Raw genomic sequence first — 24,771 nt, forward strand, 5'->3', positions numbered from 1 at the left:
AGAATGCTTTCAAGAAGGAATGAAGGATGGAAGAAGAATTGGAAGCTAGGAAGAAGCGTTAACTTGAGGAGATGAATGAAAGCGTGCGTGACGAGATTGATCCTCTCAATTTATTTTTCCTCAATTTTCACATCTCAACCCTAATTAACTTTTCTCCATTATTTTTTTTTTTTTTGGTAAAAAAACTTTTCTCCATTTTTCTTTATTTATAACTCAATGGTCTAAACTCCACTTATTTTCTCAAAAAAAAAAATTCCATTTAAAAGGATCCATTCTCGTGCGTGACTAATGAAAATCCCAACTTTTAATCTTAGTCATTCGTTTTAAGTTAATGACTCTATTCATTCTCATCATTCTCATATAGCATGTATTAAATAAATTTGTGTTTAATATTCAAACTAATTAAGAAATCTAATCAATATTTAATATTGTGCAATAATTTATGACATATATATATATATATATATATATATATATATGGTTAAATATTGTGTGTGATTTTACATTATTTTAAAAAATTATAAAATGAAAGAGAATTACTTTCAAGCTTGCTAGACACATGACAACTCTCCAATCTCTCTTCTTTTTGGTACAAATGAGGAGTCTCAATTCTCTTTTTATAATTAAGTCCAAAAAATAAAAAATTCTCTTTTTATAATGACAACTCTCCTTTCAATTTAAATTTCCAAAATTCAATGATAATTTTTAAGAAAAATTTATTGTGATGAGTTATTTGCTTAACTTCATCAAAATAATCCAGTTTATGGAGACATTATATATAATATATGTAGGGATCAAAAGTCAAATTATGATACATTCAATTACTCACCTTAAAAGAGTTAAATTCGAGTAACTACTTAACAAACAAAAAAAAATCGTAAGAAAATATAAGATAATACAAAACATGCAAGCAGGGAAAAATGATATACTAAAATAATTTAATAAGAAAAATTATAAATAATTTTATTTCATTTGAATATGAAAGAAAATGATCATATAATATGACTTAACCACATTAATTACACTTTCCCCCACCAGGTCCTCCAAATTGGAGACTTAATCCAGTTTGTAAATCTTGATAAAATGCAGCACTATAGCATAGAGGATGGGTAGTTTTTATTTGCCCCATATCTTTTGTAAATGTTTGGTGCTTTCGATCATTATTAACAAATGCAAGATCCTTAAAATAACATGCATGACCCAAAATACCATTTGGTAGTACTCCAGATCCCATTGGAGGGCTTGGAGCATACATAGCATTTGATGTTTTGCCATACCATGCTACTTGATCAACAGTTGTCATGCTGGAGAACAAAGATGCTGGATAGTATCCAATTCCCTTCTCATTTACATAAATCCACCAATTTTTTGTTTTTGGATCCTGCACACATCAATAAACTTTTGTGAATATCATCTCCGATTTCATATATAAGTAAAATTTATTTTTTCGATTTATTGGATAACTGATGTATTTAGTTTATAAATATTGGATAACTGATGTATTTGGTTTAATAAACCTAATTTTTTTTCTTCATATATATATGACTAAAGGGAATATCTCTTTTTTTTTTTGGGTTTTCACCATCAGTTTAATCTGGTTCGGGGGTCAGTTCTGGCATCAAGTGGTTCCAGCTCCCTCCGATCGCAATTGCGGGGGATCGAACCGCGGTCCTCCCTACCAAGTTCAGCGTCAATCACCAATGAACCAACTAACGATTGGTAAAGGGGAGTATATCTCTTTGTTAGTATAAATACCTTCCGTAATTTTTATAAAAATCAATTGACGTTTTAGGTTCATTAAATAACTAATATATCTGATTTATATTATAGACCAAATATATATTATTTTATGAATCTAAAAATTGAATAGTATCTTGTAAAACGAAGTGTAATGTGTATTATATAAGGTAAATTTTTCGCTTTACACCTGGTTTAAATGAGTTTTGGTTAATATGTTAAACAGTAAATTATTTTTTTTGAAAGAAAAAACAACAATAAATTATTAATAATTTCTTGTTGTGAAAATGATATGATCTGAAAGTTACCTGTAAAATACCTAATGAAACCATGATAGTCAATCCATCAATAGTTGATGTTTGATTGAACGCTTGACCTGGAGTAATTGATTTGTCAACTTGAACAAAACCTTGACATTGTAAATTATGGCATCCTCTTTTGAAATTATTACTCTGTCAATTTTAAAAGCACATCAAAATTTAAAGGAACAAAAATCTCTATTTTTCTAAAAACATTTATATGCCAAACTATATATTTATAAAATCTAGAGTGGAAGCAAAAGAAGAAAAAAAAAATTAAAAATACTCACCGCCCAATAGATAAAAAGATGAGTTTTATAATCGTTGTATATTTGAGGCATCACCTAGCAAAAATGTGAATTAAATCAGGAATTGTTTATGATTGAACACATAAAATTAATAAGCTATATATGCACATGAAAGTTTTAGGAAAAATTATGATAATATTATAAATTTGACATAATTATACTTTTGACCCATTAGTTTTTATTTGTGCAATTTTAACACCCTAAAATCATTAAAAGAAATTTAGAGACAAAAATTGTACAATTAAAAAATTAGAAAGTTAAAAATGCAATTAAACCTATAAATTTAAACTCACATGCCATCCAACGACGATTAGATTATAATTATTTGGAGATCTGTTTAGAACCCAAATAGCTGAAACACTCATTTGTTCTTTATTCTCAACTTTTGGATTAAAAACACTAAGAGTGCCACTAACTCCATAGAAAGAAGTACCACTTGCGGGTTGAAGAATTACTCCTGCAAACTATATATTTAAAATATTAATATAGTTCAAAATCAACATCAATATGCAATAAACAAGCAATAAAACCAATCTATTTATATGAATTTTAAATACATTAGCTGATGCAACTTTTTCCAGTTGTACTAAATCCTCTAGAAGTGGATCTTGAATACCATCAACAATAAGGCTATTCACCAAGCAATAGACAAATAAAAATATATTTATCATTTTCAAAATTCACTTCTCTCTCAAGTAAATATATGAAATCAGTTGATCGATGAGTGGTCACAGTTACATATATAATAGTATTCAATATGATATATTGATTCCTTTTATAACTCTTTTCTACTTTGGATTCCTCCACGTGAGATAATCCTATTAGAGATATGTCAAACATTAATTTTGGATATATTTCTTTTTATAAAATGAATCTCTTTTGGTCATATTGGTTATATATATAAACAAAAAGTCAAATGTATAGAGTCCAAATTTAAATCTAATACATTTTACTTTTTGACAATTTAAATGACTATTTCTGCTTTGAACAATTAGCTATGATTTTATGTATTTTTTTGGTTATATGATTTTATGTATTTATATTATTGAAGAAAATGAATCTGTTTTGGTCTTGTTCGGTCATAAATACAAACAAAAAGTCAATGTATTGAATCCAAATTTAAATCAATCACATTTTACTTTTTGACTAAATTTAATTTTGGTCAAACTTTTGACAATTTCTTTCTTCTTCTTTTTTTTTTTTTGGTACAAATTTTTCTTCTTCTATTTCAGGACGGATGATGTTACCCAACACCACAAATATTTTCATTACAGCTCCATTAACTACATTTCTTTGTTTGAACTTTGAACAATTAACTAGATTTTATGTAATTATTATTGGCGATTATGTCTTCTTTTTTACGGGTTTGAGGGCTCACATTGGAATCGATAAGGATGTCAAAAACTTTTTTTTTTTGTTTTGAGTTAAAGGATGTAAAAACTTAATAGGCCGCAAACGGACAATTGTGTTGTCGTAATAAAAAATATTGGCCATCCATAATTACTTGTGAATATGAAAAGTACATATTTTTTTTGAACACTTTCATACACTTCTTTGAATATGTACCCATACACCGCTAAGTTGGATAATTTTCATTAATAAAAAAAGAAAAGAAGCTTAATTATATATTTGGTCCTTATGTTTTATTTTAGGTTTCAATTTGATCCCTTACGAAACCCACTAGAGTTGGTTTTGAAGTATTGACTTGGGACATGTGAGTATGCTCTGCTTTAAGGTCTCAGGTTCGATTCTCTCTTGTGCCAATTTGGATGGGCCAATTTAGCTTCTTAAAAAAAAAGTCCTAATTTAGCTTCTTAAAAAAATAAAATAAAATCAGTCTCTTATATTTAAAAAGTTTCAAATTGGTCATTTTAGTCAAATTTTTATTTAAATCGTCTACATGACTAATGGATTTGTGTACACGGACTGTTGGCGCAGCAGAAGCAAGAGTTTGGCTGGTTCAGAGGATGCAAGGTTCAGAGGTTGTGTTGCCTCTGACTCTGTTGCGCTTCAGAGGATGGTTGCAGGCAAGCTCAGCAGGCACGCAGGCTTGACTGTGGGCAAACTAGCAGTTTTGCAGAAACTGCTATATACAAGATGAACAAGTTTCTTGATGAATTGATTAACAACTGAACATGAAAGACTTAGGGAAAATAGAAATTTTTATTCATCCTTAATGGGCCAAAAGTTCAAAATACAATTGATACACTAAGGTGTATTTATACTTGTTACTTAAGCTACAAGTAACTACCTTTGGCCTAACTAATTCCTAACAACTTTTGGTAGTTAGACTAACCAACTAACTACCTAGGATCAAACAAAACAAACTTCAAGATGAATTAACTGCTTTCTTAACACGGACAACTTATGAGGGTATTATGTGAAAGTTTTAGAAGAAATTAACTCAAAATTTAACGAAAAGTTAGAAGAAATTATTTAAAAATTTAACAAAAATGACGAACTTATGTTGGCATCAATAACATAAGGGACCAACTTGAAACTTTTTAAATGTAAGAGACCAACTTAAAACCTAAAATAATCATAAGGGACTAAATATACAATTAAGTAAAAAAATATGCAAGTTTTGATGACTTAATGGTTAAGGTTTCACTTGATGATAGTGTCATTCCGATAAGTGAAAATTCAATGACCAAGGCTTAATTTTGTGGTTCAAGAACAAGGAAACTATCACCAAATGCTAGAAGATGTGAAAAGTCAAGAAAAAGCACTCTGGCACCTGGCCATGGATGTGCCTGACTGGCCACAGTTGTGCCAGGCCTCATAGTCGAAGCACCATGATTCATCCTGAAGCCCTGCCAAGGGTTGTGCCAGGTTGGCCACTGCCATTGTAGGCTTTTCTTAGAGCCAAATTAGTTTTGGCTTTCCGTTTTTTCATTTTATTGTCCACTAATTTTATTAAGATCAGCTATCCATTATTTTTCCACGGAAATTGAGCTTCTCAAGGCTATATATAGACCCTCTATCATTTGTAAAATCATCATGTTTTCTATTGTATACAATCCTACATTATCAATAAAGTTCTTTCTTGTATTTTCTCATGTGTTCTTAGTTTAGATTAATTTAGTTTATGCTTGCAGATCCTCATCATGTGTAGGTGTGAGTAGTTCACCAGCATCTTAGGGTTATGGAGAGTAATCCATAGCATTCTCTCTTGATCCTTGTCTCTTGTGTTTTTGTTGATTGTGATTACTAACAAATTATATCATGTCATAGGGTGTTTGTTGTTTATCTTAGGACAAGAAGATGAAGCACCGAACAGATCCTAATCCTTTATGATATGACCAGTGTATTGCACTTACCGTGCGTCTAAGGGTATGTGAGGATCTCCATCTTGTTTTCACGGGATGTCCCGTTAATTGCAAGTAGTTATCACATTATCTATAGCTTGTTTTAAATATCTTTTCACATGATAAAAGTATGATTGGTTAGGTTAATAGGAACTATTTACTTGTGATAAAATCCATGATCATAGGGTGATTTTTATTAGAAATATAATTATTTGCTTTTCTTGCTCACTTGATCAATCTCTCATAAACCAAACCAAATCTCCAATATCTCATTTATATTTATATTTATATTTATTTTATTTCAATTTCTCTAATCTTTCTAATCTCTATAAATAAGTTTTACCTTGTTTCTTCTTAGTCCTTGTGAATCGATACTCTTTTCTATTACGACGATATACTCATACACTTGTGAATGTATCATGTAGACCTTATTCATATTTCTAGTCACAAGTTCAATTTTAGTGGTTAAAGAAAGTTCTCCAAGCACCTATATGCACCGTTAAAAGTATACCTCATAGTTGTCGTCTGACATTCTCTCAGGCATTGAAAGAGGCTCTTTATAAGGTTGTTGTTGATGCAGGTTCTATAGGCGCTTGGGTTCAATTGTTGCTTCTTCCTAAGTGCACATTACAAGTGGTCAACAACATCATATTTTGGAATGCTTAGCTACATGGAGTGAAACAGGCAGTCTCACCAAGTTAGTTGATTATGTGCTCGGAAGCTACAGACAAGAGGGTCATGGTTATGGAAAAGATAATTTTAAGGAGGAAACCCAAAAATGAGCACTAACATAAAGCAATGTCTCTGTAAGGTGGCAGATGGACACTTCACAACGGCCGTGAAGGTGTTGGGGGGTCATCTGGAGTAGCCCCATACAATGAAGACACCATGTAAATTTTAGGGGATAAACATCCGTACATGACACCTCCCTTCATGCCGACTACCTTGTTTTCTGAAGCTCCTCTAGTGGTTGATGTTGACACTTTTTTAAATGTATTACATCATTCCCTAAAGTAACATCTACATCGTGTGCCAGAGATGGTTTGCGGGCCCAACACTTATTAGACGCATTGTGTGGAGAAGGTTATGTTGTGGCAAGATGTCTGTTATATGTCATCACTACGGTGGTTAATTTGTGGCTTGGAGGAAGATGTCCCAAGAGTTTGTCAGAGTTTGTTGCTTCCGCACCTTTGACACCGTTATTAAAGCCGGATGGTGGGATACGCTATATTGTTGTAGGCACTATTTGGAGGTGCCTGGTATCCAAGGTTGCCATGAAATGGGTCGGTAAAGATATGAGTAAATATCTTAATGACTTTTAGTTTGGAGTTCTGGTATCAGGTGGTGCAGAGGCCATTTTGCATAGTGTCAATAGGGTGATGAGTGTGCGACATGGAGATGGTTCTTTGGCTAAGCTCACTAGATTTTTCGAATGCATTCAACATGGTAAATAGGTCGGCACTTCTGCGCGAGGTAAGATTGAGATGTCCATCTATTTCTTTGTGGGTTGATTTTCTCTATGGTCAGGAAGCGAGGTTAGGCATTGGGGATGGGCACATTATGTCAACCACTAGGGTGCAACAAGGTGACTCATTGGGAACACTCCTTTTCGCTGTCATGTTACACCCTCTTATCCATATGATAAGAGACAATTACAAGATTCTTCTTCATGTGTGGTATCTTGATGATGGGACTGTTGTAGCAAATTTATGGGAAGTGGCTAAAACACTTGATATCATCCGAGAGAAAGGCCTAGGATTGGGTCTAGATTAAATATTCGTAAAACTGATATCTTTTGGCCTTCATGTGATGGAAATAAACTTCGTGAGGGGTTTTTCCTTTGGATATTGGGAGACCGACGTTAGGGGTGAAATTGCTCGGAGGGGCTGTTAGTCGAGATAAATGTTTTATCGAGGGTGTGGCCTTGAAGAGAGTTGTCAGGGCTATTGAGTTGATGCATCTTCTTCCTCGGTTAAGGGACCCACTGAGTGAGCTTCTTCTACTTCGATCATGCATGGGTATTGCCAAACTGTTTTTTTGGCCTAAGGACAAGTCAACCAGTTTACATGGAAGATGCCAGCTATTTCGTTTGATAAAGGGTTGCGTGGTGCAGTTGAAGATATTGTGGTTGGCAGAGGTCCTTTCATTGGGGATCTTCAATGGAGGATAGCTTCCTAACCGATTAAGGCTGGGGGGTTGGGGTTGCACTCAGTAGTATAGGAAACCTCATATTTTTTTGTGGCTTATAGAGCTCGGTCTCGAGGTTGCAAGATCATATATTGAGAGATAGTGGAGTATGTGGTATAGACTCGAATTTTGACAACACTTTGGATGGTCTCCGTGGTATGATTCCAACTTTTGACTTTAGTAGTTTCACTAGCAAGGACATCATCCCTCCTAAAGCCCAACATGTTTTGGCGAGTGCCCTATTTAGTAAAATTGTTAAGGACGTGGATGTTAACTTTCAACTGACTACTAGATAGAAAACAATTTTTGGTTGTTTGCAAGCGGCTCATGCTTAGGATTTTCTTCTAGCTATCTCAATCGAGGGATTATGTCAGCATATGTCCCCGACAAAGTATCGCACAATCCTCAAATATCTGCTGATGATTCCTTTATTTCCTAGTGATGAGGTATGATTTGTCTGTCGTAAGGCGTGTCTGGATAGTCATTGGGCAGCATGCAGTTCATTGTCGAGAGCTTCCAGGTTTCAAATACAGACACGATCTTGTTCGAGATGTCCTTTTTGATGTTTTTAAGCGCGCATGAGTATTTGTGGAGAAAGAGGGGCTTGTACTGACCCATTAAAGGGAAGATCTACAGTGAGGCCAACCGATGTTTTGGTATACGGGTGGGTCGGGGGAAAACATGCATGTATGGACTTGACTGGAGTTTTCCCAATTTGTGGGATTCACGACTAGGGAGTGTGGGACAGGCGGCCCTCAAAGCTGCCTCAAGCAAAATGGTCAAACATGAGAGAGCGTGTTCTGAAAATCAACATACATTTATACCGTTTGCATTTGACAAGTTTGGTTTCCTAGAACCTGATATTGTGAATATTTTGAAACGAGTTCAAAGAGTCATTGATTTCCTAGCTCTCTACATTGATTTTTCCCTAGAGGCTATTTTCCCTTGAATTTTCACAAAAACCTCTAAAGCTATTTTCCCCGTAAAAAAACAACAACACGGACTCTAGCAACTGATAAAACAATGGGTTGATCCAAAGTTATATCACAAAAACATACTACATCATACAAGATTAACACTCTTAGAAAATAAATGCCAAAAAAACTAGGAAATACTCCTCCATCGCTATAAAAAAAAAAAAAAAAAACCACTTTTTCAAAGTACTCCACATTAATCAACAGGATTTTGGTACCAACTAACTGGCGCTAAAAACACTTTTGCATACTGCACAACTCTTTAACGTGACAACTTGCCTACCCATTTCATAAAAATGGGTCAACCAGCTCATCCTAAATGTCTCAAATATAGTGATGCATTCATTAAAGTGTGGTTATTTTTCAATTATGGCACTACAACTTTTAATAATTGTAAATTCACCCATCTAGTAAAAACAAAATTGAAAATTCACCCATGTTGGAATTCAAGGTTTTCTATCGTTTTCTTCCATCTTCTTCACCTATATTCCCCCTGTTATGGATTTCCAAAAAAACTCTCTTTTTACTTCTTCTTCTCACTAAATGCCTCTTCTTATTCTTATAGAAATTCAATCGGTAACATACTATGGTATCAAATTCAGGTGTTTCTTCAACAAATTTGGGTAGTTCTTGAGCAAATCTGAATATTTATATTTGTTCATATTTTGTTAGATTTTGATTTTAGTATTTGATTTAACACTTCTTTATCGAAATTAAAATCAGAAAATATTAGAAATTTGGGTAGTATTTGATTTGTATGATATTTCTGGGTTGTGGTTTTTTTGTTAAAATTGGTCTGAAACTTGCGAGTTTGAATATAAATGTACGGGTCAAAATCCGGGTCACTTTGACACCAGCCGGAGGTTGAAGATCACTCATTTGTTAATGACACAGCGTATATGGTATATATATTAAGCAACAAAACTTATCAACAAACATATGCTTTGCCGCATTGGTCACTGAGCGCATCCCGAACTGGGACTAGTAGGTTGTGTGTTCAACCCTTACTACTGACATTTTTTCTTTAACTTTTTATTTTTAATAATTGAAACTTTATTAATTATTACTTTGGTATAATAGTAAATTCCTTTTGAAATTTTGTTAATTTCTATTTTAAAAACTAACTTATTTTTTTACAAAGATGTTAACTTAACAATCAATTAGAAACTTAAATTTTGAATTGATAAGATTGAATCGTTTGATTGTCAAAATTTAAATGTTTAATTTATTTTTTAGTGTGATTAGGTATATATATTGAATGGTTTGATGGAAAAAAATTGAATTTGTTAATTCTGGTAAATTTAGTTTAGTCCAATCAAAAGAACTACAATTTTAACCATTTATGGCTTATAAAAAAAACTCAACCATTTATTCATTTTTTTCTCTCTTTTCTAAACTATTTTTTCCCTTTCTTTATGAATCATCACCCTTATATGAGGAAAAGGAGAGAGAGAAGCATCAAAAGAGCATGAGAGAATCCAAATCCAATTGAGATCACCTCTGAAGCAATGGTTTGCCACTTTGTGAGAGAATCCAAATCCAATTGAGATAAAATAAAGACCGATAATTTAATTTATTTTTTTATAGATGGACAAAATGGCAAACTATTGAAAATTCAACACACACAAAATGGAGAGATCGGGGTTCGAATTCCGATTACGACATCTAATCTAACAAGTTTGATATTTTTGTCAGTTGAACTATAATGTAAACGCATAAAAGGATTATGCAACGTTTAGGCGGCTAAAATTGTTAACATGTGCTTTCTATTTTAATATATAAAAAATATAAATAAAAGGATTCCACGTTCATTAATATTTTAAACATGCCTCATAATAATATAGTAAGATATGTATTCTATTTAAATGACAAAATTACTCGTTCAAATAATTTCATATCCATTAACATTTTTTCTAAATTATTTTGTAATAATTTATAATTTTATAAATGATTTTTTTATTAACTAATTAAATAATCATATATAATTTTAAATAAAAAATCACTGGAGGCACTGAATAAACAATATCAAGTTTTTTTATAAAAATCGTGACCAAACAAATAACTCTATTATATATGTTAGATGAGCTAAATAAGAGGTATGGTATATCTTATTTGTAAATAATAAAATTATCATTGTAAAAAAAGTGTATTTAGTTTTTTTATAGAATTTAAATTAATATTCCTATTTTTGTAAATTTTAATAAATATCATAGTTTTCATTGAATTTTGATTTTTTAGATTATATAAATTTTTTTTTTTTTTTTGAAGAAACTAAAATGGTATATATTAACACAAACAGCCTCCCCAGCACAAGGCGTACCGAGGTAGACTACACAAGTTTACAATAGAGTTAAAGAGATGTAATCACAATCAAATCAAACAAAACTCAAACACAACAATGGACTAGATAACCAGCTATGGTAGTTTAAAGCTAACGTAAAACTCGTCATCCTCAACCACCTAAAAGAGAGAAGCTTGATCTTATCTAGTAAAAGATGAGGTGTGTCTATTGAGCCTTTGAACAAACGATGATTTCTCTCTGTCCATATCACCCAAGCACAAACGAGCCAAAGAAGCTGCATAAAGGATCGCCGCGCTCTGGATACACCTGCAGAAGCTGTAAACTGGGCAAAGTGATCACGCAAAGTAGTAGAAACCACTGGAGAAATGTCAACCCATTCGCGAACTAAGTCCCAAAGAGATCCAGCGAAGCTACATGAGAGGAATAAATGATGGGCCGACTCCGCCACTCCACAACCAAAAACACAAGTATCAGCTGAAGAAGACAAAACACCACGATTGACCAGGTTGGCTCTCGTGGGCAATCTATCCCGCAATAAACGCCAAGCAAAAATGGACACCTTCAACGGCACCTGAGTGTGCCATATAAGGTTCTCCGCATCATGCAAAGTAACTGAATCCTGAGAGGTCAGAATCTGATAAGCTCCCCTGACGGTATAACCTGAGTCTGGATCTGGGCTCCACTGCCACCTATCCGAAGTCTGATCCTGCAAAGAAATGTCAAGAAGTAAAGACTGACACTCCCCCAACAGCTCCTCCTCCCACGCCCGCAACTGTCTCCGCCACTTCCACGCCTCTCCACCTCTCCCCCAACCTAAAACAAACATCTCAGCAACCGTAAGGGATTTGGTCTCTGCCAAAACAAAAAGGCGTCCAAACCGCTCCCTCAACGAAATCCCATCCACCTAGGGATCGGTCCAAAACAGAGTATCAGAACCGTTCCCCACCCTCCTCAAAACATGCTCCCCGAACCAACTGCCCTCTGACTCACCCACACCCTCCCTAATACGCGCTACCTCCCGCCACCACACCGAACCTCTCTGACCACCCTCCCGAAGTCTACCGCCCTCAACCCCATACCGAGCTACCAAAACTCTATACCACAAACCCTCTCTGTCTACCAACAACCTCCAACACCACTTACCCAACAACGCTAAGTTGAACTCCCTCAACTGTCTAACCCCCAAACCTCCAAACTCCTTACGCAAGCAAATGGATTTCCAGCTAACCCAAGAGATTTTCCTAGAATCCTCACACCCCCCCCAAAAAAATTTAATGAAAAGAGATTCAATAGAGGCAATAATACCTGAGGGAGCTTTGAAGAAAGAAAGAGCGTAGACAGGTAAAGATGTCAAAACAGACTTTAACAGAACCAAGCGACCACCAAACGACAAGAAGCGACTTTTCCACCCAGACAATCTATTCTTTATGCGAGACAACACCGGTTCCCAAAACACCAAGCGCCGCGGATCACCCCCAATCTGAAGACCCAAGTAAAGAAAAGGGATTTTTCCCACTTTGCAACACAGAGCAGACGCAGCTTCATCTAACCAGGACTCAGGAATATTAACGCCAACCAACATACTCTTATTAAAATTCACCTTCAAGCCCGACATAGACTCAAAAAGCACTAAAACAGCCCGAAGAGCCCAAACATTCGCCCAACTTTTAACCCCCATCAAAAGAGTATCATCAGCAAACTGAAGATGCGACACCATTATCGATTCTTGTCCACCAATACTGTACCCTGTAAACAAATTACGCGCTACCATAGCTTCCATAAGCACATTTAGACCCTCAGCCGCCAGAAGAAAAAGGAAAGGTGAAAGCGGATCACCCTGCCGAAGCCCTCGCCTAAGAGGAAATTCATCAGTCGGACTACCGTTAACTAACACAGAAGTTGTAGCCGTGCCAACACACTCTCTAATCCACTTCCTCCACAAAGTTGGGAACGACATTCTCCCCATAACGTCATCAAGATACCCCCAGTCCACCGAATCATACGCTTTCTCAAAATCTACCTTGAACAACATAAGATCCTTTTTAGACTTACGCGCCTCATCCACTATCTCATTTGCAATTAGAATACCATCAAGGATTTGTCTGTTCTTCACAAAAGCAGTCTGGGCCTCGGAAATTACACTGCCCATCACTTGACGCAACCTATTAGCTAGAACCTTCGCCAGAATTATATAAATTATAAAATTACCTTTGTGCCAAAATCATGTATATACTTGAAAATTTATTTAAGGTTTGTTTGTTTTAGAATAAATATGGGAGAGAGAAAGTGAGAAGAAAGTAGTTACTCCATCCGTCTCAAAATTATTGTCACAATTTGACTGTGTGTACTATTCATACAATTTACTAATTTTGGTAAGTCTGATCCCAATTTACTAGAATAACTCCAGCTTTTTCGTGATTTGGGTGCCACTCGCCTAGCTAGCCTTTAGTTGTCGTCGACGTCGTGTCGTACTCACCAAACGCTTATCTAGTTAGGGTCGAGTGTGGTTTAATGGGCTCGCTTGCATGTTGGGATTTGCCTTATATAATCGAAATAATATCTGATTGAGGTTGAAAATATTATGACGGTCAATATAATTAATTATTTAAAAAGAATTAAGATGATTTTTTTTTTCACAAAAGAATATGTAAGTTTATTTTTTTTTAAAACAAAGAAGTTAAAGGGTTTGAGAATTTGAGAAGGTCCACACTTTTTACAAAAGAATATGAAAGTTTATTATTATTTTTTAAACAAAGAAGTTAAAAGGTTTGAGAATTTGAGAAGCTCGACACACCGTAACACATGAAATAACGAGTCAATTATTGAATTGTTTATCTGTTTTTAGTTCCATACGTTCGTGTAATTTGATTACTTGATCCCCTAAATTGGTTTCCATGACGCGAAAATAGGCTAAAAAATTTAATTTTTAGTTTTTGTCTCTTAAATAGAATTTAATTGTATGATTTTGTCAAGAATTTGAAGGTTGTTATAATTAGAGACGGATACAGAACGGGACAAACTACGACTCAATAATTAATCGTACATTGTTATACAATATCTATTAAGGGAAGTGAACATCAACATAAAACTCATAATATATGATATTATATTTCTGATATATTTTTTTAAAATAATACTATTTAATTTGTTTTTAATTAATTAATATAGTTGTTATATTTTATAAAAATAATTTAATGCCTTGAAAAAATTAAAAAAAAATATCAGTAAAATAAATCTCATTAAATAAAAAGCAACGCAAAAAACGGCATACAAAACGGATGCTCCTAGCGATCACACTCTCCCTCACTCTCTCTAACTCGCGAGTGGGCTTTACACACGCATGAACAGTGTCACCTTCAACCTCAGTCGGGTCAACCCATACCAGAACCGGGTCAAACCGCGGGTTGTTGCTCCAGCATCATTATCTTCGGTTTTTCATCTCTATTTCGTCCGATTTTTTGTGGGTTTCAACCAGAATTCAATGTATAACACAAAATTATAAGTTTTAAACATAAAAACATGAGATTTAAAGCAAAATTTGTGAACTTTGTGAACCCATAAAAAGAAAAGGTTTTTCTTAGATTACTCCCTCTATGATTGTTGAAAAAACACAAAATTTGTGGCATTAGTTTCGAAAAATCATGATCTACAAGAGCCTTGTAATATTTCACTGCAATTTGTTGCATATCAAGTTTCGAAATTTTGAAAAGAAAAAAAACGAAAATTATCTTTTTTGACAGTATAAAAACGAAAATTATCTAGAAATTAAGAAAAGAAGAATTAGAGATGAAAAAATAAAATAATTTATTTGCAAACCTGAAGTAGATGAAATCATGAAATGAAAATCATCGGTGTTAATTTTGTGTGGGTGGTTTTGCAATTACAAGAGTTTAGCTTACTAGTTTTGCAAAGTTTGTATTTTCATTACATAAATAATAGAAAATAGATTGGATGGTTTAGATTAAGCCAACTCGAATGGGTAACTCAGCCCATCTTAACAGAATGGGTAGATAAGAATTTGCCTACTTTCAAACACACAATATGTTATTCAGTGAGATTTACGCTGATCCCACCATTTTAGGAACGAATCTTGTCAAAAAGAAAATGAAAGCCACATGATTTAGAGGGTCACATTTTAGTTTCTTTAAGGGCCTTTTGAAATTGGCTTATTTGAGTTTATCTACTGACATACACACTTGTGAGACCGTTTGAGGGAGCTTGTTAGCTTACTTTCATAAGCTTAGAAAACAGCTTACAACTTATATGAAACAATTTGAATTTATTTTATCTTCTGCTATAGAAATAGCTCATACATAAGCATTTATAGGATAAACACTGGACCCGTTTGGATTAACTTATTTTTGGGTTTACACGAAACAACTTAGGCAAATAAATAAGTTTTTATGTATTATTATAAGTTTATCAAGGTAGTTTATGAAAAAACAGTTTATGTAGATACACTTTCTGTACTCACTAACGGATTAACATAAAAACTTAAATATTCGCATAAGCTATTTTTCATAAGCTCAAAAATAAGTCAATCCAAACGGACCCTTAATTAAAATGTTTATCTAAACAGGGCCTATAATACTAGAGAATAACAGGAAGCATATTGCTAACATTTTCTCATTCAGAAATAAAGGAATGACAGAAAATGAATTATACAGGATTAAGCAGAATAATCAAACCTGGTTGATGAACTATAGTAGACAAAATGAGTACCCGGAAGAATCATCTTAATACCCTTAAAAGCAGGTCCAACAGAGAACATCTATAAAAAAATAAGAAAAAAAAACATTAGTATTAGTTTCAAACGAATTTGAAACGAATTTGAAACGAATTTGAAACATGAAAATATCAATAAAGGTTAACAATTTTGTTTAACATCAACAAGTTGGTTCACAATTTTGGAAAGCGCGGTAGACTGATGGATACCCCCATTTCAAATTACGTCATGTGCTGATTTCACTGAATAAGCGCCTCCCAGATCAGCTAACCATTGCAATCTGTCAATATCCTCAACCTCCAAAACTACATTAGCCAGCAACACATTTATTACGTCATACATGGTCAATTCAGTAACAAATAAAAATTTATTTATAACTGTGCATGCCTTGTGGAAAAAAAAGGCATACATACACCTACTGCATTAATTCCCTCGGTCACTTCTGAACCAAAAGCCATTGCCCCTCCTTCCATTCACCCAAATCTTCCACCATTGCATTTGGATCAGCAATAATTCCATATTGAACCTTTTGCGATAAATTAGTCATTTGTTGAATTGTAGTTAAAAAAATAAATAAATAAAAGCCTCAAACAAATTAGGCGTGAATTTAGGCCTTTTCTTAACACCCATCAACGTAAACAGTGTATTGTTGATGTTTAGCCTCTATTTACTATCTCAAGTCTCTCTCAATTTCTATCCTTCTGCAAGCTAAGAGTCTTCTCTTGCTTAGTCAGATTCTATATCACCCGCCAACTAGAACTTCCCCTTCTTCTCAAGTCTTTTTCTCCTTTATACCTTCGCACTTTACGTCAATTTACCCTATGCAAACCAGTCTAAATATGGGTTAATAATCCATGTCTCAATCAAACAATTATGTTTAAAACCTCGAAACCCACATAGGTTAGGCAAGCTCTGAATAGAAAGATGTTATGCAAATTCAGAAAACAAGTCACTATTAAAGTGAAAGAGCCATCTAATAGTTTCTGTCGACTAAATACGAACACATCCAGTGGTATTGACAATAGATGAGCAATATTTCCTACTATTTTTTATATGTTACAACCTCCATCAAGCAAATAGCAACTGATTTATACATTTGAACAACAAATAAGACTCGATACGTAATAAACATAATAACATCTTTCTCAAATTCTTTGAAGAGTTGTACATTAACATTTATCACTTCATTGTAATATAAGATGTACCTTGTGCAGAAAGGGCTCCTGAGATTATGCCTTTTGAGCAACATAATCTGGTGCTTTCTTCTCTAAATTAGAGTTTACAGAAATCCTACGTACTCAAAAAGCATAAAATTGCATTTAAGCCACCAATTCAGGATATGAAGACTCAAATATCGAATTTTGCATTCAAAGTCATCAAAGACAAATTTTTACATAAGATTACCAAGGCGCACATTAGTACACTACCATCATCCAATTTATGAAAAATGCATAATTGCATCAATGGTCATTTCAACATGCATTTCATATTATGAATAAACATTAATTTAGAAATTGCATTTAGGCCAACAATTGGATATCAAGGCTAAAATATAGAATTTTGCATTCGAAGTCATCAAGGGACAAATGTAACCAAAGCACACTACCATTATGCCGATTTATCATCATTACTAAAAAAGCATCATAGTCAATGTATCAAGGGTCATCTCGACGCATTTCAAGTTATGAATAAGAATTCACAATTAAAATGCATTTAGGCCAACAATTCAGGGTCATTAAGGCTCGAATGTCGAATTTCCCATTACGCTATCAAGGCACATATATTCAATTTTGCATCTTTGGTCACCAAAGGCATACTACCATCATCGATATTTATCATTATGCAAACAGCATCATACAATCTTTATATCAAGGGTCGTCTCGACATGCATATCAAGAATAAAAATCCATAATGAAATGACATTTAGGCCAACAATTTAGGGTCAGCAAAGGGAGATATATTCAATTTTCACATCTATGGTCAGCAAGGCACAAAACCATCATCCCAATTTACCATTACGAAAAAAACACGGTAAAGTCTTTGCATCAAGGGTCGTCTCTACTTGCATTTCAAGTTATGAATAAACATTCATCATTCAAGTCTCTATCACATTCAGACCAACAATTTAGGGACATCTAGGGACATATACTCACCAAGAGCTTCACCAACATCCACTCCACAATGAAGAACAAAAGCTAGATGCATAGACAAAACTAGCGTCTAACAAAACACAAGTAACATTGAACCGTAAGCAAATGCCACGGAACCACTTTACTTAATGCTTAATTGCTAATCAATACCCCCTTACCCCCATGAACTGGTTCAACAATAATAAAAAACTGAATACTAATGGCTCACTTCTGAGTAAATTGAATAGCTAATCCATGGAAATTATAATATTAATCATGTTACAGTTGTGTATGATGTGTGCATCGTATAAACGTCTCCAAAGATGTTGATAAGAAAGTGATGTTATCACATCTAAATGAACCATTTTCAGCATACAAAAAGAAACTTTTTTTACATCTAATAATCTATGCATACATTATTCAAACCCAATACAACTGAAAAAATATACTTACTGCTTCAGTGCAGCCAAACAGAAGGCTAAGCAAGGATTTCCACTGGAGAAATGCTTCTAACGACTGACCCATCTGTAGCATTGCAAAATGTCATAGTGGATTCAACAAGACTAACAAAATTATAAAGAAACTGTGTTTTCTCGACCATACCAAAAAGGCAATTAATGCAAACTGTAGTTCTCCAAGGAGCAAGTTTTCGGAACCTCCATAATTTTTTCCACAAGAGTTTCTAGCAATTGTGTCAGAGAAGTCCAACATAAAACATGAGCACATATCTACAAAAAGCAACATGCTAAGGCTCTGTTTGGATAGAGTATAATTAAGCGCTTATAGCATAAGCACTACATATAAGTGCTTGTGTGTAAGCTATTTCTTTAACAAAACATAAAATAAAGTTAAATTGTTTTCGTAAGAGCTAAAGTTGTTTTCGTAAGTTATCATGGAGAGCTTATGAAAATAAACTGAAAACAACTTATGGACATGTCATAACTTGTTTCAATGATGTAAGATTTTTTACTTCAAAACTCTTTTCTCACGATGACTTTTTCGAACCAAATATTCAATAGTATGTGTATGCGTACCTTGTCATGATTCAAAGAAGTTCCTATTCACTGATCTCCTTGCGTTTTACAACTCGTGGAGTCGAGGTATAATAACATCCTTTTCTCTGGTTTGTGCCAATAGACGTTGCAGAATTACGAACCTTTAGCTGCTTGCTTGTCTGGTGCTTCCTCCATTGATGTTTTGGAGTGTTTCTAAACATATCATTTTCGCAATCCACACTGATTTCTCCTCTGATGGGCTCTGCTCACAAATTAATAATAAAATTCAACAACCAATTTAATACAAAGGACACTTCACTCAAGCAAATAGCATACCAAGCCATTCGATGATGCTCTTTGTAACGAAATTAGATAATCGCTTCCAATCTTCATAGTCGCTATGATTGTAAGGCCCAAGATGTTGGTCAAATTCTATATTTTTAACAGCTTGACTATATCTTCCTAAAGGAAAAGCAAAGAAAATAAATATATACCATAAATTGAAGAATAGGGCATAAAACTCTATAGACTATAAAATATAATCATTTAAGCCAACATTTCTTATTTAGCTCTAGATGAATCGTGAATTTTCTACCGACTGAAGCACATATGGAACTAAATGCAACTTCGAAAGCCAAAAAAAAGAGAGTAATATAGAAATAACTCAAAGAAGAGAAGTGAATGGAGAAAGAAAGAAGTTGCAAGTAAAATCATGTAGGAAATATACAAATAAGAATATCAAACACTATATTATCTTTCGTTCAACAATATCAAACACTATAACAAAAAGGAACAGAATCAATTTAGGGACACTATAAATTTATTATTATTTTAAATGCAATTGCATTCTTAAAAAAAAATGTTCAGAAAACAAACATTTCACTTTAGGGACATCGAGGGACATATATTTAATTTAGGGACATCGATGGACATATATACTATTTCGCATCTATGGCACCATAAGTCATCTCCACTTACATTCGAAGTTATGAATAAATATTCACATTTAAATTCCATTCAGGCCATCAATTTAGGGACATTGAAGAACAAATACTCAATTTAAAGACATCGAGCGACATATATTTAATTTCAGGACATTAAGGGACATATATTCCTTTTAGAGACATCAATGGGCATATATACTATTTCACATCTATGGCGCCACGGGTCCTCTCCACTTACATTTGAAGATATGAATAAGCATTGACATATGAAATTTCATTCAAGCCATCAATTTAGGGACATCAAGGGACAAATACTCAATTTAGGGACATCAAGGGACAAATACTCAATTTAGGAACATTGGGGGACATATAGTCAATTTCGGGAAATCGAGGGACATATAGTCAATTTCGGGAAATCGAGGGACATATAGTCAATTTCGGGACATCAAGGGACATATACTCAATTTTGCATCAAAGGCACACAACCAGCTTCCAAATTTCGCATCTATGGCACCATAAATCATCTCCATTTACATTTGAAGTTATGAAAAAACATTCACATTGAAATTTCATTCAGGCCATCAATTTAGGGACATCAAAGAACCAATACTCAATTTAGGGACATCGAGGGACAAATACTCAATTTAGGGACATTGAGGGACATATAGTCAATTTTGGGACATCGAGTGACATATACTCAATTTTGCATCAAAGGCACCAAGGCACACAACCATCTTCCAAATTTCGCATCTATGGCACCATAAGTCATCTCCATTTACATTTGAAGTTATTATGAATAAACATTCATATTGAAATTTCATTCAGGTAATCAATTTAGGGACATCGAAGAACCAATACTCAATTTAGACACATCGAGAGACATATATTTAATTCCAGAACATCGAGGGACATATATTCATTTTTGAGACATCCATGGACATATACTATTTCACATCTATGGTGCCAAGTGTCCTCTCCACTTACATTTGAAGTTATGAATAAGCATTGACATATAGTCAATTTAGGGACAGCGAGGGACATATAGTCAATTACGAGACATTGAGGGACATATGAAATTCCATTCAAGCATCGATTTAGGGACATCCAGGGACAGATACTCAATTTAGGGACGTTGAGGGACATATAGTCAATTTCGAGACATTGAGGGACATGAAATTCCATTCAAGCATCGATTTAGAGACATCCAGGGACAGATACTCAATATAGGGACGTTGAGGGACAGCGAGGGGCATATAGTCAATTTCGAGACATTGAGGGACATATGAAATTCCATTCAAGCATCGATTTAGGGACATCCAGGGACAGATAGTCAATTTAGGGACATTGAGGGACAGCCAGGGACATATAGTCAATTTTGGGACATTGAGGGACAGCCAGGGACATATAGTCAATTTCGAGACATTGAGGGACAGCCAGGGACATATAGTCAATTTCGAGACATTGAGGGACATATGAAATTCCATTCAAGCATCGATTTAGGGACATCCAGGGACAGATACTCAATTTAGGGACGTTGAGGGACATATAGTCAATTTCGAGACATTGAGGGACATGAAATTCCATTCAAGCATCGATTTAGAGACATCCAGGGACAGATACTCAATTTAGGGACGTTGAGGGACAGCGAGGGGCATATAGTCAATTTCGAGACATTGAGGGACATATGAAATTCCATTCAAGCATCGATTTAGGGACATCCAGGGACAGATAGTCAATTTAGGGACATTGAGGGACAGCCAGGGACATATAGTCAATTTCGAGACATTGAGGGACAGCCAGGGACATATAGTCAATTTCGAGACATTGAGGGACATATGAAATTCCATTCAAGCATCGATTTAGGGACATCCAGGGACAGATACTCAATTTAGGGACGTTGAGGGACATATAGTCAATTTCGAGACATTGAGGGACATGAAATTCCATTCAAGCATCGATTTAGAGACATCCAGGGACAGATACTCAATTTAGGGACGTTGAGGGACAGCGAGGGACATATGGTCAATTTTGAGACATTGTGAGGGACATATGAAATTCCATTCAAGCATCGATTTAGAGACATCCAGGGACAGATGCTCAATTTAGGGACGTTGAGGGACAGCGAGGACATATAGTCAATTTCGAGACATTGAGGGACATATGAAATTCCATTCAAGCATCGACTTAGGGACATCTAGGGACAGATAGTCAATTTAGGGACGATGAGGGACAGCGAGGGACATAAGTCAATTTCGAGACATTGAGGGACATATGAAATTCCATTCAAGCATCGATTTAGGGACATCCAGGGACAGATACTCAATTTAGGGACGTTGAGGGACAGCGAGGGACATATAGTCAATTTCGAGACATTGAGGGACATATGAAATTCCATTCAAGCATCGATTTAGGGACATCCAGGGACAGATAGTCAATTTAGGGACATTGAGGGACAACCAGGGACATATAGTCAATTTCGAAACATTGAGGGACAGCCAGGGACATATAGTCAATTTCGAGACATTGAGGGACATATGAAATTCCATTCAAGCATCGACTTAGGGACATTCAGCGACAGATAGTCAATTTAGGGACGTTGAGGGACAGCGAGGGACATATAGTCAATTTTGAGACATTGTGAGGGACATATGAAATTCCATTCAAGCATCGATTTAGAGACATCCAGGGACAGATGCTCAATTTAGGGACGTTGAGGGACAGCGAGGGACATATAGTCAATTTCGAGACATTGAGGGACATATGAAATTCCATTCAAGCATCGACTTAGGGACATCCAGGGACAGATAGTCAATTTAGGGACGATGAGGGACAGCGAGGGACATAAGTCAATTTCGAGACATTGAGGGACATATGAAATTCCATTCAAGCATCGATTTAGGGACATCCAGGGACAGATACTCAATTTAGGGACGTTGAGGGACAGCGAGGAACATATAGTCAATTTTGAGACATTGAAGGACATATGAAATTCCATTCAAGCATCGATTTAGGGACATCCAGGGACAGATACTCAATTTAGGGACATTGAGGGACAGCCAGGGACATATAGTCAATTTCGAGACATTGAGGGACAGCCAGGGACATATAGTCAATTTCGAGACATTGAGGGACATATGAAATTCCATTCAAGCATCGACTTAGGGACATCCAGGGACAGATAGTCAATTTAGGGACGATGAGGGACAGCTAGGGACATAAGTCAATTTCAAGACATTGAGGGACATATGAAATGCCATTCAAGCATCGACTTAGGGACATCCAGGGACAGATACTCAATTTAGGGACGTTGAGGGACAGCGAGGGACATATAGTCAATTTTGAGACATTGTGAGGGACATATGAAATTCCATTCAAGCATCGATTTAGGGACATCCAGGGACAGATACTCAATTTAGGGACGTTGAGGGACAGCGAGGGACATATAGTCAATTTCGAGACACTGAGGGACATGAAATTCCATTCAAGCATCGATTTAGGGACATCCAGGGACAGATACTCAATTTAGGGACATTGAGGGACAGTCAGGGACATATAGTCAATTTCGAGACATTGAGGGACATATGAAATTTCATTCAAGCATCGACTTAGGGACATCCAGGGACAGATAGTCAATTTAGGGACGATGAGGGACAGCGAGGGACATATAGTCAATTTCGAGACATTGAGGGACATATGAAATTCCATTCAAGCATCGACTTAGGGACATCCAGGGACAGATAGTCAATTTAGGGACGTTGAGGGACAGCAAGGGACATATAGTCAATTTTGAGACATTGAGGGACACATGAAATTCCATTCAAGCATCGATTTTGGGACATCCAGGGACAGATACTCAATTTAGGGACGTTGAGGGACAGCCAGGGACATATAGTCAATTTCGAGACATTGAGGGACATATGAAACTCCATTCAAGCATCGATTTAGGGACATCCAGGGACAGATACTCAATTTAGGGACATTGAGGGACAGCCAGGGACATATACTCAATTTTGCATCAAAGGCACCAAGGCACACAACCATTTTCCAAATCTACCGTAATAAGAAAATTGTTATCAAGTGTCAACTTGCATTTCGAATAAATCGAATAAATATTCATATTTCAAATTGCATTTAGAACTTCAAAACTTCCATGTATATCATCATGATTCCATATGAATGTTATGTTATAGAAATATGATAAGGGTTTATAGCACAAACTCTTGATAAAATTGTTTATCAAAACAGGGAATAAAATAAAATCAACATTACAAACCGAAAATACATAAATCAATTACATGTGAGTTATAGCAACTTACTATCATTGTGAAGGGTAATGTCTTCCAGTATCTGGTGACTTTACCAGTGGATGTGAGTCTCAGAGCAACAGGTTCCTACGAATTCCACAACAGGTCTAATAAGTATACAACAACAACAACAACAATAACAAACAATTAAACATAGATTAAGGAAAAAAGCCACAAAATTAGAACCTTTACAATTTGGATTGAGAGTGAAGTGAATCCAACGTCGTCGTTTAATTCTTTTCGATTTCTACATTTCAATTTCAAATCGAATCAAGATTTTTAGGGTTCAGAAACATGAAACCCGAAAATGACGATACATGATCTTCCAAAAAAAAATTAGGGTTCGAATAATCAAGATTCAGGAAGAACGAATCAGTTTCGCTAATAGAGAAGAAATTGGGTCGAACGAAAGATTGGAGGCAATGAGACATTGTGGGTTTCTTACTAGGGTTGAATCGATTCGATGATCAGTTAGAATTAGAAAGAATTTGAATTCGGAGTTGGAAAGATTGAAAACGGTAACAAAGAAACCTAACGCAAAGCCATAAACTGATCATA

At 35.0% G+C, this 24,771-nt stretch overlaps 1 protein-coding gene across 6 annotated transcripts; it reads right to left on the minus strand.

Annotated features, from left to right (window-relative positions):
• Positions 1 to 1,009: 1,009 nt before the first annotated feature.
• On the minus strand, positions 1,010 to 24,771 carry LOC123924063. Of its 6 annotated transcripts, none has more exons than XR_006814577.1 (8): positions 24,400 to 24,771; positions 24,226 to 24,300; positions 19,302 to 19,427; positions 19,005 to 19,227; positions 18,574 to 18,698; positions 18,424 to 18,495; positions 17,047 to 17,131; positions 16,156 to 16,367 (listed from the first exon to the last, which is right to left on the minus strand). XR_006814577.1 is itself a non-coding variant. In XM_045976829.1 (5 exons), exons 1-5 carry the CDS (start codon positions 3,013 to 3,015, stop codon positions 1,016 to 1,018), a joined length of 849 nt encoding a protein of 282 aa, XP_045832785.1. In that variant the 5' UTR covers positions 3,016 to 3,110; the 3' UTR covers positions 1,010 to 1,015. The 6 variants fall into 6 exon arrangements, 1 of the variants encoding a protein (XP_045832785.1); XR_006814575.1 differs by having other exon boundaries at positions 16,161 to 16,660; XR_006814576.1 differs by having other exon boundaries at positions 16,159 to 17,131; positions 24,406 to 24,771.

Source organism: Trifolium pratense, linkage group LG4, assembly GCF_020283565.1.
Source record: "Trifolium pratense cultivar HEN17-A07 linkage group LG4, ARS_RC_1.1, whole genome shotgun sequence".
In the NCBI taxonomy this organism is placed as follows: Eukaryota; Viridiplantae; Streptophyta; class Magnoliopsida; order Fabales; family Fabaceae; genus Trifolium; species Trifolium pratense.

Excerpts from the sequence above, each read along its gene's own strand:
- LOC123924063 (XM_045976829.1), bottom strand. The coding sequence starts at position 3,015 with ATGATAAATATATTTTTATTTGTCTATTGCTTGGTGAATAGCCTTATT. Across the intron at positions 2,381-2,637 it reads TAATCGTCGTTGGATGGCAT|GTGATGCCTCAAATATACAA; the intron begins GTGAGTTTAAAT and ends CATTTTTGCTAG. Across the intron at positions 2,190-2,326 it reads ATCTTTTTATCTATTGGGCG|AGTAATAATTTCAAAAGAGG; the intron begins GTGAGTATTTTT and ends TAAAATTGACAG.